Consider the following 20,016-nt stretch of genomic DNA (forward strand, 5'->3'; position numbering starts at 1 on the left):
TGTATATGTTTTTTTTTGTACGACTGATGTAATAAACATAATTATTATTTTTATTTTAATATTTATTAAACCTTAAATTAAACAATATGTTTTATTAACATCCAAGTTATATTATTAAATAAATGTTTTTTAAAAGAAATAGTATGATAATTCTTTTTATTTGTAGAAAAGTCCACAAGTATTTTTTAATTCATTTTAAATTTTACTTAAATTTCAATATGAAACACTTGTTTGTCCCTTCATTGCGGGGGATTTTAAATACTAATGTATCAAAAAATTAAAGGCAGTGGGATTTAGTTTTAGTTTAGTAAAAATACTTATATTTGTCTCCCTCAATCTGATCTGATTCCAGTGGAAGAAAACTTTAGAAACTCGCTTTTGTTATGCCGGACAAACATTACGTTCGAATGCCGCGCGATTAATATGGCCTTGTTGTTATTGCATCCATCAGCTGAAAACGATTTTGTCGTTAATATAAGGTGACCAATCGTCCTCCTTTAGGGAAGACAGTTCTTTTTTAGGTTCCCTCCTTCCTCGAAAAGTGTCCAACTACTTGTCCTCCTTTTCGATATTTTAAAACCAATCTGTTAATCTCTGTAGTGAGATATGCCGCGCCGAACTGTTACGCATCATGTGACAGTACAGTTCGGAAAGACGCGATTATGTCCAAAAATTATAAATTATCGGAAATATTAATGTATTTTGTTATTCTCATTTTGAACGATTTTGTCCTTCAATATAAATCAAGATCTGAAGAAAAAATTGTTCTTTTAATAATTAAAAGAAAATTGTCTATCTTAGAGGAATCAAATACGGGCATAACGGAAAATAAGTGCAGAATTTTTACCAAACATGTTTTCAATGTGTCGAAGAATGATGTGAAACAATTATCACAGGAAATAACAGTTTTCAATGGTGTTTTTTGATTTCATTGCAACTAAATTGGGCAGATATTAAAAATTGTGTTAAGTTTGTATCGAAAGAAATACCTGTAGTGTTTGTAGAAAATTAACATGTTGAAATTCATAAAAGATGGGTGGAAATATCTAACCGTTTCAAAAATGGACACATTCCATATGAAAATTTAGGTATTCTTGTTGAATTGTGCTGCTCTAGAACTAATACAGCAGTTGAAAGAGTTCTTTCAATTGGTAATGATTTTTGTACAAGTGAGAAATGAAGATTTTATTTAACGTAAAATTCAATATAAAAGATATTTCTTGCTCCGAAATTTCCAATATATTGCTAGAAAATGATATATTGACAAAAATATTCATTCAATGTTTAATTAAATAATTAAAAGCGATGTAAGCATAATTAGTGTATTTTTGTTTGAATTAATAAAATTTAAAATATACATTTTTGTTAATTTTTTTTGTCTTCCTTTTCATTGTAAAAAAAATGATCACCTTAGTTAATATAAACAAATGTTTCTTTCTAAAAACCGTTCTGTTTTGGTTTAACCTTTGACGGCAGCTCTATAGAGGCGCCACTCGATTTCCAAAATTTCGAGAGCACGCTACTACATACCGACTTTGATAGAGAAATAAACATGCGTGTTGCGCCTCTATAGAACAGACTTCAAAGCTTAAATCAAAACAAAACCTTAATCATATTAAATATATTACAAAAACAATACAATAATAGGTGTTATATAACATTATATTTAGTGTTTTTCAATCTGTGGTAACATGAATTACCTCAAAATTTAATTTTATAACATACAATTATTTATTATTACTATCTACATTATTTTTTATTTCTATATTAACCGATCCGCCAAATATTTTTGCCAATCTGTAGGTTGAAGAATGCTGGTCTACATAATAATAGTCTATTTATAGTCATGTTTTACAGATATTTAAGAATTTTAAGAATCAATTTCTTGTATAATTAGGGTTTCCATTACCGGTAAATCTTGTCAAGAAGTTCTGCTAATTCGTTATTTTTAAGGTTTTGTAAATAAAATCTAACTTTTATTAAAACTTAATAGGTTATTGTTAATGACCCTTTTGCATATACCAGAGATACACATGAGGCCAAAGAGAGCCGCAATACATTTTTTTATTTTGCCTCGCATAGATACACAAATTCTTTTTTTAATTTAATATAATTTTCACATATTGCATAATTTTTTTTATATTTGCCTTCAGTTGGCATATACTATACAAATATTGCTTCTTAATATGTAGTAGTATTATAATACAAAATTTTCATTCAAAAAATATTTACTGGTAAACAAAAAAAAATAATTTTGATGCCCTAAGTGTAATAGATTACTTAAATTAGTTTGGTTCTACCTATGATACAATTATGCTTGTTTAATGTTTTGATTTACCATCTTTAAATCGTATTTAATGGTCAAACACAAAAATGACTACTCTATGATCAATCCTCTCTGGAGTCCCTCATGGAAACGTTTCAGGACCCTATCTGCTTTTCATGGCCGATCTGCCTACATCTCAGCAAGTCAGCATGGCCATCTTTTACTGATGGAAGAACCAAGAGAAAATATAACAATTTGAGTGCTAGAAAGCTTAATTGTTTACTGGGAAGACGCTCAAGCATCTCTACAGAAAACAAGTGTTGCTGTATAACAAATACCAATGTGGACCTAAGGCATTCAGCTTTTGAGGATCTGCCTGTAACAGCATTGATATTCCAATCGAAAACACTGATAGAAATTACCAATGCTCCATGGTTCTATACAAATGATGACATCCAAAAGTAAGCTAACATCAATTTCGTCAAGGAATATATACCACCACCGGCTAGAGAACCACCCAAATCAACTAGCTACAGAGCTGATGCATACAGCAAATTATCGCCTAAGAATAAAGAGGTTCAACCACAAAATTTAATAAACAGATTTACAAATAACTGAGTGAATAAAATATTTATTATATATATATATCAAGTGGGGTTTCTGGATCTTCTCTTTATTGAAAATAATAATAATGTTTATTGCATCAGTCGTACAAAAAAAAACATATACAGAAATAAAAAGAACAAAATAAATAGGTAAAATATCAAAAAAGTTAACTGATACAAAGGGCTATTGACCATAGGTGAAAATAAATATTTTTCTGGACTTAAAATTTTACAGTTATATATATATATATCTTTAAAATATATTACTTACCTGCATGTCAAATTATGTATTCAGTTTTTATACATATCCACATTACACTAATTTTTCCTTTAATAAAAGCAACTTCTATAGTTTTTAGAGCCTTGATATACGTAACACGTACATTGTGCAGCCATGATCTATGTTTGTATGAATAAGTATTTTCTTGAATAGTAATTGTTCGCTGTTTATTATTTAAAAAATGACATTTAATACATAAATTAAGTATGAAACTCCTAGTTGCGTTTATATACATCCGACTAGAATACATGTGTGTAACTCTCCCGCATATGTTGTTCTTTATAATGATCGAAAAATATGTTATTTATATATATGGTGTATATATACCAAGCCTGGAACAATTACTGACAAAAACATTAAATACTGCTGATGAAATGCGAAAATTAAAATGTCATTGTTATTTTCACAGCCTGCATTAAATGATGTAGCAATACATATAAACAAAAAAAACAACGAAGTAAGAAGTACGTCGTGTTCAAAACCATTCGTACATATAATATATATTATAAAACTATGATGCATAATCAATTTTAAAATTTATTAAATGTTTCCAATCCTGTTGATACAATATTTACAAATTGGACAAATATTGATAAAAATGCATCAAATTTAGAACAAGACCACAAACATTTGTTATTCTTTTGTAAACAAAAATAAATATTTTAATATAGAAAATATGTATTGTACGTGTACTTCTGATCATTAATTTATAAATGAGCTTCGCGTTTATTCTTCTGAAAATTAAAAACACAACAAAAACCATAATATCGGTTTGTCAGTTTTTTGTAATAGGATTTAGTAGTTATGAAAATAAAAAGATATCGAGCGCCTTGTAATGGTAAGTTGTTTCAATATCAAATATATCTATTAATAATAATCAAAAAATTAATTATTTTGTGTTTATATATAATTAAATATAAAGAATATTTTTGAATTGATTTGCTACATAATAAACGAATTGCAGGTGATTAACAATGCATTATATCAGTAAAAAAATCTAATGCTATTATTAATATTGATTGGTCCATGAATGGTGAACTGGCTATCTACTAAATATATAAACACCAATAAAATATACAAATTAGGCTTTCCTTGCGACAACTGGACAATTAGTGTGAAGGGAGCAAGTATTATTATCACCTTTGTTTTATACATTCATTGGATCCTTCTATTCTCTAAAGTAAAGTAAAATATCATTAAAGACTTGCATTTTTCTAGTACGACGAAATAAGGAGATATTTATTATTATAATAATAATTATTTTATATAGTTAAACTGCTTACAGACAGCCTTAGTTATGTAATATATTTGGTAACACTCATGAATGATGAATTTTATTTTTGGTTAATATATATATACACATATCAATATGTATATATATATATATATAATTTTCCATTTCCAACAACTATTTGAAAATGTTTTAACTTCTTAATTTATTTGGTAAATAGTTGTTAAAAATATTCTACGCCAGCACCGAATTATTACTTTTATTTGTATTATTTTAAATCTAATTTTTGCTTGCTGTTTTTTTAGTTTTCGATACGTATCATCTGTTCAAACAATATGAGCATTAGATATTAGATTTTTACTATCTGAGCACCTGAGCTCCACGGGTACAATTTTGCAATCTCTCCGGTTTTAGACTTCGGTAGATTTGGCCACGATGCATGGTTGCTGCTTCTTGTTGAATAGCCCACTGAGGAACGAATGCTGGTAGTAGACTGGTTTGCCTTTGCTGTTCATCTTATCTGATCGCGAACATGTGCTGGCTGATGTCGATTGGAAGGATACGGACATACCGCTGTCCAGGGAACCTACACTTCCGCGACGTTGCGCCTTCTCTCCTGTAACTGCACTGACATCACATTATAAATAATTCCATTCCCTTCTAGGAATAAGCTTACATTGTTCATGGATGTCTAGCAAGGAGTTGCTCAGCGCAGACCGTTTAATCTGCGTTTCGTGACCCATTTCCTCTGACGTTCCCTCGCTAGGCCCAGCTCCAGGAGTTTGGGCACATGGACATTGACACTGGAAAGCCTCCACGTCGGCGACACCACTATCCCGGTTCTCGGTACCTTTAAAGACATAGGATTGAAGGAGAACTGTTCGTTGTTTAATATCGTACCTGTTCTATTATTACCTCGACTAGATTTTTGGCGTTCTAATTCTGCTTCAATGCGCAGATTCTCCATTTCGTCCATTTCACTAACGGATTCCTTCAAATCTTCAGCAAATTTGCAACGATCGTGCTCGTTCCTAGCATTAAACGTAACTAGCACTTTACCATCAACCTTTTGCGAGAGACGAATTCCGAATGGGTAATCTAGAATTAATAGTTCAAATGTTAATTGCATTTAAATGCGACCGGCTTAAATTTGAACTTACGTGGCTTTTCGAATAAAGAAACGACCATACCACAAAGCGGGTAACTATTTCTAAAGGTGTATGTGACTGACGATTTCTTCTTACTTAAAATTTTGGTGATCACCAGGAGGTCATTGAAAAGGAATACCTCTCGCTGATGAACACCAGGACGCTCCTTCTTATTCGTATCTGGGATTTCATACAGTCTACAATAACAGACTAGTCTTCGATGTGGAAGAGCCATATTTGGTTTCTTGCCGACGATCGTCGCTTGGACTTTCATCACTTGCGTTACATGATCCGAACCTGGTTTAAATTCGTTCGCCTTCACCCTGTCATAAATACCAACTAACATATCACTATCTATATCACCACAGTCGTCGATTCCGCGCAAGTTTTTGATGAAATCTTCCACCCTCATTCTACGCTCGGACTTAATACTAGGAGTATGCAGATCGGTGTTGAGCATTATAATAGCGAACGCTAACACAAATATCGTGTCAGGTGAGCGTAACCTTGCTACAATGTCTACGTTACATTGGCAGTATCTCTGCGAGAAAACTTCCATGAGTCGCTCAATTTTCTGAGCCTCTCCGGGCATTCTGAAGTATTGCTGGAATTTACGGAGGGCGACATCGACCTGCATACCTGACAAATCCAATTCTAGAGCGAAGCATTCCAGTACAGCCATACAGAATGGACTCTGTAAGTTGCCCAAATACTCGCCGATCATCTGCTTACTCAGGCCTTTCCTACTGATCAAGAATCTAGCCACTCCTGTCGGTGTATTTTCCAAGAATACACGCCTTATCAAGTAAGTAATGCCTCTATCCGGCTTCTTATTAAACAGGTTCAAGCCAACACGATATTGTCGTTTCCGTACAGTTTCCGATATTTTGTAACTGGTAGGTTGCGGCTGTTCCGGGTTTGAAATGTTGCCGAGACTAGTTTCCAATGTTGGTTCAGCGTACTCTTGGTGATGGCCACCTTTGCGCTTCCAAACTGGCGACGACGGATAGTCACCGCATTGTATTCGATCAGTAGATATGCTGCTGTCGCTTCCTGAGCTTTGAACGCTCGAGAGCGAGCCATTCTCCGTGCTTTTGCTCAGGCCGTTTGACCTGTGATGTCTAGGATCTACCGATCTGGACGAGATACTGGACGTACGTTTTGGGACTTCTGGAGGAACTTTTCGGTTGCTCAAGCTGCTGCGCGAACGGACGTAGCCGTTATTGCTTCCTTGGGGAGTGCTACAACTGCTAGGACTGCTAACGGGTTGCAAACTGTGGGAATCCTTACCACCTTCTGATACGGAATAGTAATTTGGCAGGTGCAAATGTTGTGAGTAGTTCTCCCAACAAACAGTCGGTGTGCCCGACTGGCTGCGAGGGATTGAAATATTATCTACGTTTCTTCTTTCGCGAAGAGACATTGATCGCATCGGAAGAGCCCTTATTGTACCACATTCATGACCACTAAGAAAAAAAAAAGTTAGTAACTATAGGTAAAGCAAGTACAATTATAATTACTTGTCGAAGTTTCTCATGTATTCTCCTTCGCACTGGTCATTGTCGCCAATCGTGCTTCTGACATCGTCTCCATTATTTTGAATGCGCCGACTAATCCGCTTCTCCGCTTTGGCCATAGCCGTTATAGATGCAAACTTTTTAATGAGTGTGTATCTTCTGAAAGCTCTTTGAATTGTGAGTGCCGCGTTTCGAGCCTTGACTCCCCCATATTTCCTCTCCAACACTTCAATCTGTTTGTCTAATATATCCTGAGACAACTCATATCTGGAACGAAGTGGTCGTGTGCTGAATTATCTTTAAAATTAGTTCCACTCATATGATATAATATAAAGAAAATACTTACGAAGTTTGGACACGCGATCTCTTCAGGATGTCACCATTTCGCAGCGATCCCTTCTTATGCAAGGGCTGTGCTACGGAAACGTAGCCTGAGCTGCTATTTGGGGAGGATCGTGAGTACATTTGATTCGGCGTGGAGCACTGCGAATAGTTTTGAGTTTGAACGTATGACGGTGCCTGGATGTATGTTTGCTCCTGTACATGCACCGTCCCCAACGATGATGCGATTTGGGGTCGTTCCATTTTTGGAGGAAAACTGCAAAAAACAAACAAAATTATGATAAAAATCGCAGTTCATAAAATTTAACGTAATAAAAATGAAACTAGTCAAGAATGTTATTTATTATCGATATAAATAAAACATTCCACAACACATCACGAATTGTTCACTTGTTGGACACGAATTTAAAATATATTTTCTTTAATTGAACAATGTTTCGTTCTCATCGTATTACCTTCCAACCAAAAATCCCGATATACAAATGATCATGATGTAAGGAACACTGCATTAACGTCAAGAACCGGAGCGCACTAAAGCAGATGGTGAACTGAGAGATTTCTTGTATCGCTCAGAATCCCCTTATGGCACAGGTAGAAGCAGACAAATACGTCAAAATATCGGAACCAGGAGAGAAGGGAAATACGGAGGAGAAAAGGTATACCTAAATAACAAGCGACAGCTGCACTTTTATCTGAGACCAACAACAACAAAAATGCACAAGCACAATACCAAATCAAATTCAATGAAATGTCTTTTTCTTTTTGTTTCGTAAGCAGTTTGTTTCAGAGAAACATGTACTTTTTAATTTTAAAGAAAATAATAAGTAGAGTAGAAATATTAAAAACTACATAGAAATAAATGGTCGGACATTATGTGGAGTAGTAGTTTAGAGAGAATGACGGATGAAGCAGGTGCTCAAAATCTGAGCAACATCTGCCCTTCATAATAGCAGATTTTCTTTCACAAAAGAAACTAAAACAAAATTTTAATGATGTCGCAACAAATATTTTCGTTGTTATTATTAATATAAATAATTTTATTTAATAGTGATGTCTTAACACATTAAACAGAAATAGTAGTCATTGAAAATAAAGGACAATTTAAATCAATTTTGTTATACACAATACTATTGGTTTATTCATATAAAATAGCGACATTATGAATAATATAATAGAATCATGAAATAATGAATTTAAAATATCTTGGCGGAAAAACCTCGGTCGATAGCCATGGTCATAATTTTGACCAATAAATAATAATAACTATACACTGCATTTATTACATTCAATGCAAAATCATTAGGATATTTATATGAATATATACAATTAGGCATTGTATTTTTTTAAAAACCAAAGCAATATTGTAACTTTTTTCAAATTCAAATATGTGTATTGAATAATATAACTATATTCAAGATATACGAAGGAGAGGGAGAACTGTGTATTGGATGTGCACGTGCACATGACAGATGGCAGGTGGTTAGTGCAGGCTACAGACTATTGAGAGCAGATGTTTTAAAATTGGGCTTCAAAGCCTCGCGAAGAATGATTTTTCCATTGGATGAAACCCAGAGAGCACCAACAGTAATATTTTTATTCTCTAATTTCATATCCATTAATAATAATAGGTAAATGACTGCAGTAAATGATCGTACTCAATTTAACTATCGAAACAATTATTCTGGCGACTACGAATTTTGGTTGACAAAAATTAGTTGCAAACAATGTATGTTCATTGGAATATTCGATTACGTTTTTGGTATTTTGAACTTTTAATTAGAAAGTTTTTCTAGTATTTTATTAGCAAAAGAAAAAACGCTAGTTTTAATTTTAAACACAATGATTCGAATTATGAATATGTATACGTTACATTTTATAATTTACATTACAACGGGCTAAAAAAAATACGCGTATATCTCGAAAAATGTATATATTTTCTATTTTATATAATAATCGTTTGGATGTGCGGCCATTTCCGTGTGGGTTTCAAATCTCCAACTACGCATTGGGTAACGTACATTGTGTGGGAGTTATCGTTGCTAAATACTGACAATGACTAAAACTGACAACCTCGCAGCAATCCAAGCTATAGCTAATTGTATACTTATTTACAATATTACCCCCTTTCCAATGGAAACATGTGAAATTATTTAAAACGTGCATGAAGTCGTCATATGACCAAGACTCAAGATGGCTGTGCATTAAGCAACACATCAAAACGACACACATCACTCATTTAGCAATTTCACTACGCAATATCCTTTATTTATATACACTAAATCCATGAAAATAAATTAAATATAAGAAAAATATTATTTTTTTAGTAAAATAATCATAATATACATTTCATTCAATTCACCACAATTATTTTAAACTTTATAGAAAATGATTACGAAATAAAGCACTTTTAGCTTGTCAACGTTTTGTAATATATATTAATATATGAAATTATTGCAATTTTTCCAAAAAATCTGAAACTTGATATAAAATATTGCAAATGTTTTTAATCGTAATTATTACACCTTTCTAGTAGTTTTTTTTTAATTCTAAGAAACCGCAATGTAACAATATTGATGATCAGCTTACATACATGCTATTCGCACGCAGTAATCTTAACTATATATTCGTTTTTTAAGTTAATGACTACAAATGATTATTGTCTTAATGATGCAATTCTAAAAGACTTGCGAAACAGTGAATATTCCGTAACATGATATGGTAAAAAATTTGCAATGGCGAACGTTTGTTATATAATGACTGTGTAGACGTGCAATTTGATTGGACGGTTCCAAGATGAAGTCAGTCTGTGCACCGTAACAAGTCTTCGAATAAAAATAGCCTAGAGAACATTTTGTGCAAACATAAATTGTTTACAGTAAGCACAACGCGTGCAAATGAAACCGGATATCCGCGATACTCCTAATACAAAACAGGAAATTTACCTCGACTTATAGAAGAAATTGAAAATACTACGGGAGAAAACAAATAAATAAATAAATAAATAAATAAATAGAACATACAGGCGGATGCGTAAGTAGTCTGAAAAGGTCAATTCTTTTGGCGAAACACGAAACCGGAAGCGCGTCAACGATTTTCTCAATTAATGGAACGAGCAGCGCGGCGATTACGTAATTAGCTCGGATTTCTAAAGTTAGCGGAATTGCATGGATTTCCGTTGAAGGACTGCACTCTTGTTGAACCATGTCAGGTTCTAAACAGAAGTTATAACAAAAGGATAACGCAAAACCATCGGAAGAGACGATTATAGGATTAAAATAAATGAAAGATCGAAACTAATGTATTCAGATTGCAAAAATGTTATATTCCAATAACCTATTTTTTTTTATTAACAACCGCTATCATAACTGTATAAATAAAAATAATATTTCTGAGTATTTAACTTCTATTTGTTGACCTATTATTAATTGAAAATGACACATAAATACTTAATTAGAAGAAGAAAAAATCAATTCAAATTTAGAGACTATTTATTGAAAAACATATTTTAATGTTACCTTCGGACCATAAGACTCATCCAAAAGTTGAGACTATTTTTGCAAGTGCGAACGGAATGTTAGTGTCTTTCTGCTGTTTTCATATTGTTTTGCATGATTGATCACACTTAGTTTATACCTCACGTTATATGAAAGTCTTTTTTGTTTTATTTTCAAATTTAGAGACGATTTATTGAAAAAACAATCCTTCGGACCATAAGACGCACCCAAAATTTAAGTCCATTTTTCTATGTAAAAAGATGCGTCTTATAGTCCAAAAAATAGGTAAGTTTGATTTATTTAACTATGTTTATATTTATAATCTTTGGTTGAGTGAAAATTGATTATAGAGAAATGGATGAGTTTGAGAATTGGGAGATTCGAATCACGTATAGTTACGGAAAATGCGGCCAGAGCCCGGAAGTCGGAAGCGACGAGCTCGTACCAATTTCCAGATGGAGGCGTTCCTTTACGAGCCCGTACTTCAACGAAGTTCAACGACACCGGTGGCCCGATTTATATTTAGAAAATGGACATTAATCTGAGTTCTGAGGGCGACTCCCACTAATACTGTCATATTTTTCTGTAAATCAAGTATTTTACTACAATCACTATACATAGCAACCAGCTTATCTAATAATGGTTATAGCAAAATATCAGCATCAATTTAAGATCATTAAAGTGGACGTCAATTTAATTAATACCCTACGCAGTTTTCCATCTAATTACTACTTCGGCCTAGGCGGCCAATCGGTGAAACGGTGGCAAAATTAACTATACTATTTGATCTGTCACTGTCGCATCAATTACATCTGGTACAATGTGGTCGATATTAACCACGAATTACTCAACAATGCGTTACACAACCGCTGTTGCGTTACGTAAACTCCTTGTTGCTTGTTGCCGTTGCTGAGAGCAGGTAGGCGAAATAGTAGGAATAATTAGAAATGAAAATGGATGGACTCCATGGACCTTGAATAATAGGCGAGATGGAATGTTTTCGAATGGAAAATTGCAGTGTAGTCAATTTACAGTTATAATTATTAGTGGCACGATTGATTTGAGGACGCGCCTCCCACAAGAAAAGAGGATTGCTGAGATCACGCCACCCCTTACGCACATTAAATAAGACCAAAATACCTATATTTTCCTTTAGAGGCACAACAGCAGCAGAGTAAGGAGCGCATAACTGGCTTTATGGCATACGTTTACTGGGTCACCTCAACAATATACATACAAATTTATATGGCAGATCGTATGTGTCGAGTCACTTAATTTAAATAAAATAGCGCATATTGACCTTATAGCAACTGGAGAAATGCCAAGCTAACGAATATTCAACTGTCAATGTTCAACTTTCACAAGATAAACAAAACTAACAATGAATGTGATGTCAGCAAGTCTTTTATTATTGTTTTAGTGTTGAAATATTATTGAGCGATAGTTGTTTTATAACAGAATCGGACAACAAATAATGAACTCAAATAAATAAACAAACAATTGCTGCACAATCGGTCATATCAATAATGGAGTCCCATAGTACCTGATCGTGGTGACATGTTTCCTGAACGGTGGCAAACTGGAACAGGCCTCCGTTACGGTAACGAACCGGCTGGTATGCTGGTGCCTGGTGGTGCACACCACCCTCACCCTCTCTTGCACCCTCGAGTGGTGTACACGCACCACCGTCCTGTCGCTGACCACCGTATGTGAACTGGGCACATCCCTGACCACCAAATGTCCGCGCATTTTCGCACTAATCCACGAGCATTCTACGGAACGAATATAGAAAGCGCACTGGCACCACCTCTTCAGCTATAGCCGAATCGCTGAGAACTATAATTCCGACTGAACCGAGCGCAGCCAGGGATAGTAAAAGTGATTTAAGCCAACAGATAACTTTCTAACCTTTTTTAGCTTTATGGAAGAAGTAAATTATTGGCGCACTAATGCATATTCGATGTAGCGGACGTGAAACAAGGATTAAAGCACATACACGAAAACATCTATCGCGAAATAAAACAGACGCACACACCCAGAACTTGTTTGTTTGTTTGTTTCGGTGCTGCCAGGAACGGTATTTACAATGCAATTAACACCAGCAGCATGAACTGACACCTCCTATGCCAGAGCACCAAGCACCCACGTCATATTCTATTATTCGACTGCGCCAACAGCTGACTGCCGTATTTACATGCACTCACGGAAAGTTTATAAATGGAAGGATGGAATGGCAGCGCTCTAAAACAATCTATACTCTGCTTGCATTAGAACCGTTCTGTTACTAGAGGAAGGTGCGAGGTTGTCTGACGTAAGCTGCACACAGTCCTTGGCTACTCTACCGCCACTCGGAGAACCATTTGTAGGATAGACTACTCCTACAAATTGTTTCAATATCCATTTGAATCACGGAACCCCCTTTCGATTTTACTCACCCCTTCAGCGGAAAGAGTGGAAACCGCAAACAACGACGTAAAGATCGACAGTGACCGATCGACCGACGAAAACTAAAATGTGCTTGTGCTGAATCGCACCAAGTGGGCCAGACTTCTTGGTGTGGGTGCAACCATACGGTATAGGATATCGCATTAACCGTATGCTTCGCATATAAAAACGCGGGTCGAAGGAATGGAAATGTACTCACACGGAAATAGAAACCAGCAGGTAAAGCGAAAATGGAAACATAAGCTTTCAGACAACAAAAATAAATAAAAGGTCGCAATTATCCACAAAATTATCCACATTATTATCTATGTTTCGGTCAACGTGATAATGAAAAATATCATTTTTATCATTCATAAACAATACCAAATAAATAATTTCAATTGCATATTTATTGTGTAACACTTTAAAATTATATGCTTATATATCATGTTCATGGTCAGATAAGAAACAATTAATTAATATAAAGAAAACTTAATGAAAGCTAAATTTATATACTTTTTTGTATTACTCGTATAACTATGACGCCGTGTCACGGCGAACGAAATGGAGTTTCATACCAATAACTTCTTTAAAAGCCAGTAGCATGATGACGATATGTATGATTAAATAGCTAATTGAAATCGTTTAAAAGATAATAACGAAATTGATGCAATTTCAAATCATCGTATAAGATCCATTATTATCACACGATTTCTATTATTTTCCTTTTTTTTTTATTTCCTATAACACGCGTCATATTTATATTAAAATAAATTTAGACAAGTGTATTAAAGGAAAGTAAGTATAAATATAATTAATAATTCATGCGACGTTATGACACACCAACTTTCCTACGACATTTCCTCTTTCGGCCATTGTTTTTATCTAACAGGCCCATACTATTCACCATTGGGCACTAAAGAAACAACAAACATGAAAATTAATTTCTCCACATACGAAATTTAAAGAAATATACAGTGGAACCTCGCATAACGAGCATTTCGCTTAACGAAAAATGACTCCAAAATGGAACGATTACAATTTATTTTACTCGTTAAGCGAAATGCTCGTTATACGAGGTGCACGTTATGTATATCACATAATAATTTCAGTAAATTTGGATGCGTAAAAATTAAATGTATTTTTCAAACGGATCTTAAAATTTATGAGATAATTGATAAAAAAGAAAACAATAATTATATAAAAGTGGCACAATTTTAATTTTTTTATCTACAAACAAAACATATTTGTTGATAATATTGTAATAATTGTAATACAATTATAAAGTTGCTTTCGCTCAAATGTTTACATAGTTGACCTAGTTCTTGTTTTAAAGCAAGCTGGAGATTAATTTATATATATATATTGTTTGCTTATCGTTGAAATCAGAAATATAGTACACATGTTTCAAGAATTCAAGGTTGTTTGTATTAAACATATGTTTTGATATTATAAGCATTATTTATTTGGTATAAATATTTGCGATTTAACGTCAAATGTACTTTACCGAATTAAAAGTACAATATAAAATGTTTTATATAAACTGGTTCACTTACAACATGATTACTTTTAACGGTATATGTCTACGTGCTAAAAATGTAAATGTTATCCAGTACTATGTCAGCACGTCTTTTATTTATTGGTATACTATTTTAGAAATAGAAATGCCCCAAATCCACGATGGTAATAAAATCATTAATTCGCCTATAGTCCGCTGGATCTCTTTGCAACAAGTTCTGAATAAATTGAATATCAAGATGTTCCAAACTTGACATTTTATCCGAGATTATGGTTTGGATTTCCAAGGCTGCGCATATAATCCTTTACCAAAATTTCACTTGTTCCAAAAATGTTGTTAAATCTAATTACTTATTATCCGATGTCATTAATTGTTATACAATTAACTTAACAGATGACATTGAAATTCCCAATATTCTCTTATCTTGTTATTATAAAATTTAGTTCATTATTTCGATTACAAATAATCAGCACTAGTATTTATTATGAATGTATTTCAAACGTATTAAATGTTAGTATTTAATTGTTGTTGTTTTAAATATAATCTGAGTTTAAAATTATCATTAATTAATTACGCAATGTCTAGTTTTTTTCTATTATTTATACTTCACACTTTATTTTAAAAAACAATATATACTCAACAATTACAGAATTTGCTTTTATATGCATGTTAGTTTGTCGTAAATAATTTATTGAAATTCTCTAAATTTAGCAAATAAAGATTACATTAACTTTCTCTATTGTGAACCATTGAGCAAAAACTAACACCATTTTTTTTAAACATGTATATTTTTGCTTGTCATTGCCTTGGAGAGTTTCTAAAAACATTTTTGTTTATATAGTTTTCACATATTTTGTATAAAATAAAAGTTCTTGAAATTAAAGTATCCTGCATAACAACAACAAAAAATATATTATCACTGAATTACTTAATTCATAATTTAGATAAGTTATTTAAAGAAATATAGTAAAGCTATTTTTTAATGTTGCAATAAATGTTATTATTATTATTATATATTGAATTTATAAGGCAATTTAATAATCTTAACAATCGAAATAATTTAGAAACTTTTATAATAACAAAAGGAAGATAAATTTAGTAATTTAATTAATAATTAAGCATTATCATTACAAATAATGCATGAACTTTAAATCTGCTCTTGGTTACTTGATTCAGCTTTTAAGTTATAATATATGTTCAAATGGGAATTATATGGATGCAACTGAAAACTGGAATGAATATGTCTGCATGTGTGAGCGTCTATGTGGTAATCAATACATTCTAATACCGCATATACGCCCACATTGAGTGTTGCACTCTCAATTCCGTGGTTATTTCTAATATAGAAGTACAACAATAATATTAAAGGCGGATGATATCCACATAAAACTTTCACTTATTAGCAATTGCTCCCGCATGCGACTTTCTAATGTTTTTTTAAAATAAATAAATGTTATTAGAATCGCAGTGATTTCCGGAGACCGCTTAGGAAAAATAAGCTATAAAGAAATAACAGTGCTTAGATATCAACATAGGCAACACTATTCGCAGTTCTGCGCAGACATCACAACATGCTATAATCAATAAACGGTTTCGTAACAGTATGATCAGCTGTTAAACTAACGCATTGAGCTTACCAAAATGTAACATGAAGATATTATATTTCCAAGAGAGAAGTACCTTATCATTCAAATTAAAAAAAACTATGATTTATGCTAACGAAATAGCACAGAACACTCACGAAGGTGGCTCTAGTTAAAACTCTTCCGTGGACCGTACTTTCATTAGTATGAAATGCGCTATTGATCTGTTCAACATTTTTTTATAAAGAAGCACCGAAAGCGAGCGATACTGTAGGAAGCAAACAGTAGTAGAAGTAGTTGTAGTACCTATTTAGGTGTCCCGTCGGTGGTAGTGGTAATGGATTCCTCACTGTCACCTACATAAGAACCACCTCCTCTGAACCAGATCACCATCAGAACGTACCAGAAGCATTCTCCGTTTGCAAAGAAATAAAAGAATTAGGATTCGTAAGGGGGAAACACACGGTCGAGGATGCAAGCTTTCGACTGGCGTTTTCATGACGGTTGTGCAAACTTGAGCGCACGCGTCGTTTCCATTCTTCCCCTAAATCGTCAATGCACAAGGGATGACTGATACTCCAGTTGCACAAACGCAATACAGGTATTCTCCGCGATGTATTCCGCTTGTTCCAGACCACCGCAATAAAGCCAACATCGTAATTAAATGTATGTGTGGCACATGTTTTGGGTATTGTATATAAGGTGATTGATTATTAAAAAAATAATAAAAATAATAGCAAAATATAAAATAGTACTATTAAATTAATATGAATATTCTCAATCTGAACATGAAGAATGTTCTGAAAAACATTTACTTAAAAACGTATTACAGTGTATGTCTACGCTAAATAAAAGTACATTGACGAGATCTTGATTACCGTGCTAACGCAAAACGGCTTTAACGAGAATGAGAATAGGGTATTGAAAACCAGTCAAGAATCTCTGAATGCTACAAAACGCGAAAACGTGGTGAATTCGAATGTTATGTTACTGGTGTACGTGTAAAAAGAATGGTAAAGTGGCCTCTTAGCGTGGGTCTTCTATACCAGCTTTTAATAGACGTGAAATAATTACCAGTGTGTTTCAATATATATATACACACACATATACGTGTGTGTGTGTACTGTCTGCGCTTATGCCTCTTACATTCATTATTAGGTTCAACAGACTGTAAAGCGAATTCTTATTACAAAACAGCGTTAGTGCCTTCCTCTTTTTACACCAGACCGCTTTTATTCTCTTTTCCTCTCGTTTTGAGCAAATGTTTCAAAGAACATGGGAAGCGAGCCGTGGTGCGGACGAAAACAATGGCTTGTGTGAATAATAAGGTTAATGCTAAGGATGCGAAGTTCAAGAGCTGTGCTATTCCAGAGAGCGCCCCCTAGGTCCGAACAAGACTGCTTCTATCCCTATAAACTCACCCTTCATCTTGCAGACGTTTTAGTTCCATCATCTCCAGTTCGAATCGTAGATTGCTGTTCTCACAGAGCAGAAGGTCTCGTTCGCTGGCGAGCCCTTCAAGTTCTCTCTTCAGCCGCACCAGGTGCTCTCTCTGTTCCCGGATGATGACATCCTTATGAGCCAGCTGAGAGTGCATGTCTGCTGCTGCTGCTTCTTCCCCAGCCATTGTTTAAATGGGACTCCCACTGTTATTGTCACGAAATTTTGCCCCTTTCTTGTACAAATATATACCTCTATGTTCCAATGTGCATAAAAACAAACGAAATAACAACTGCTAACAATTCACAGGATACACAAAATATTAACGGACGCACGCACATACGAACACTACGATATTCTCCTACGTTTTGTTATCTATGGCACTGTCCAAATTTTAATTCGCCTAAACATGCTGCAGAAAACGGCCAAAATAGCCGACAAAAAAGTTTGCCTCCGCTGTAACCTCTGTGAACTGTTCTAAATTATCAGCTGTCCATTGAACACAAACAATAATCTTATATTTATGACGTTCGGGCCATTTTATTTTTGATTAGTTGTGTGAGGAGCCACTAGACGACCACGGCTTTCGCGCCCACTGCATTTGAACTGCTCCCGTTCCGACTACTTCGCTCGAATGAAAACCTAGAGTGGCACAGAGCGAGAGGACGGTGACGCCAGCTTAACTAAACATCTCCCTTGGCCCACAAAAGTATTTTATGCAACCCACATTACAGAGTTCAAACTTTTATAATTTGTTTCCTATTTTTTATGCTTCCGGTCTTATTTCTTATTTTCTTGCCTATACTAAATCGCTTTTTTTTAAACAATCATGTTAAATCATACAAGATTACCACATAAATTGTATGTAAAGTAAATATAGAACAACAATTTAGATATAACCTTTGTTTCATATTCAATTTATTTATTGTCTGAGAAAATTAATAAAATAATAATAAGCATTTTCCAAATGAATATAATTATATAGGATTATAAACTACAATACCTGGGGAATTTAATTATGGACAGTAGTTACGATCATATATGAAATACAAACTGCTAAAACTTTGTAGTTTTATACAACTGAAAGTGTATCAGACAATATCATAATCATTAGGATTTAATCTGATTTTTTTACAGCCACTTTTTATTTACTTATTTCAATGTAATCTAATGAATTGAAAAAAAAACACTATATTTTAATGTAATTGGAAATGTTAATTCCTATGTAAATTATTTTTAGTCAATTCATATTTTTCTTTAAGTTTCAGAAAAACTATCTATTTGCAAACTATAATTTATTTTATTGTAGTGTTTTCTTCTAAATCTAAACTAATAATCCAATTGTCAAAGAATAGTCTATTTTAATCTATTAACAACATATGTATTATTTGTGTTTTTTTAAGAAATTTGAGCGTGTTTAAGTTTTGAAAAATCGACGTCCGAAGCGGTTTAATAATTTTTAAACTATGATTAAGTGAGGTGAGATGTATTCAATTACAATTGTGCATTGTTCTATATGAATGTGTATGATTCAATTATTGATTGAATACTGTTTGTGCTCTATGGACAATGAAATAACTTTCATTTATATTTACCAAAGTATATACCAGATTCCATAAAGAAATTCCGGTTCGTTCAAAGGATATTATATATAGGACTGTTTAGATTATTACTTTAAACACTTTTACTAGATTTCAGGTACAATGATGCTCGAATGAAGTTATAATGTAGGGAATTTCATGGAAAAAAAATCGAAAATTTTCTACTACACCCATAGCTAGGCCACTCGTTACGAAATCGAATCCCCTACATATTAATTTAATAATAATATTAAAATCATATATAATAATAATATAAAAAAATGATCAACTATTACAAAGAGATATTGACCATAAGTCTTTATTACAAACATTTTTATAAAACATAAAATATAATTCTTTTGCAACAATTTCATATTAAAACTTGAATTTATGAAACGCGTTTGTTTCTTTATTTCATTTGCATCTTCTTTATAATATATTTTTAAGAATTAATAAATAAAATACTTTTATGTTATTTTATTTGCGCTGTTATTATTATTTTGACGGCTCTATTTCTACCACTTATTAGTGCTAACTGCACCAACTTCTTATCGTATTATGAAATACTATAGACCAGTGCTTCCCAA

At 33.2% G+C, this 20,016-nt stretch overlaps 2 protein-coding genes across 9 annotated transcripts in view; one reads left to right on the forward strand and one right to left on the reverse strand.

Moving 5' to 3' along the window:
- Positions 1-4,622: 4,622 nt before the first annotated feature.
- LOC108558922 (IQ motif and SEC7 domain-containing protein 1) lies at positions 4,623-18,508 on the reverse strand. Of its 8 annotated transcripts, none has more exons than XM_017915990.1 (7): positions 17,831-18,508; positions 7,394-7,645; positions 7,051-7,335; positions 5,543-6,996; positions 5,283-5,480; positions 5,059-5,232; positions 4,623-5,004 (listed from the first exon to the last, which is right to left on the reverse strand). In XM_017915990.1, the coding sequence occupies exons 1-7, from the start codon at positions 18,034-18,036 to the stop codon at positions 4,793-4,795; spliced, it is 2,781 nt and encodes a 926-aa protein (XP_017771479.1). In that variant the 5' UTR covers positions 18,037-18,508; the 3' UTR covers positions 4,623-4,792. The 8 variants fall into 8 exon arrangements, with proteins under 8 accessions (XP_017771479.1, XP_017771485.1, XP_017771478.1 ...); XM_017915996.1 differs by lacking the exon at positions 17,831-18,508 and adding an exon at positions 16,716-17,072; XM_017915989.1 differs by lacking the exon at positions 17,831-18,508 and adding an exon at positions 12,427-12,736.
- Positions 13,131-20,016, forward strand: part of LOC108558924 (synaptic vesicle glycoprotein 2B) — a 35,648-nt gene continuing 28,762 nt past the window's right edge. The window contains exon 1 of the mRNA XM_017916002.1: positions 13,131-13,547. The gene's annotated coding sequence lies outside the window, so the exon portion shown is untranslated. The remainder of the gene's footprint in view (positions 13,548-20,016) is intronic.

This window comes from Nicrophorus vespilloides, unplaced genomic scaffold (genome assembly GCF_001412225.1).
Source record: "Nicrophorus vespilloides isolate i.1.1-1 unplaced genomic scaffold, Nicve_v1.0, whole genome shotgun sequence".
Lineage (NCBI taxonomy): Eukaryota > Metazoa > Arthropoda > Insecta > Coleoptera > Silphidae > Nicrophorus > Nicrophorus vespilloides.

Bases quoted from the DNA above. Each gene is read 5' to 3' on its own strand.
- LOC108558922 (XM_017915990.1), bottom strand. From the start codon at position 18,036: ATGGCTGGGGAAGAAGCAGCAGCAGCAGACATGCACTCTCAGCTGGCT. The intron at 7,646-17,830 runs GTGAGTTTATAG...TGTTTTTTGCAG, and splicing joins AAACGTCTGCAAGATGAAGG to TTTTCCTCCAAAAATGGAAC. The intron at 5,005-5,058 runs GTAAGCTTATTC...ATGTCAGTGCAG, and splicing joins GCTAGACATCCATGAACAAT to TTACAGGAGAGAAGGCGCAA.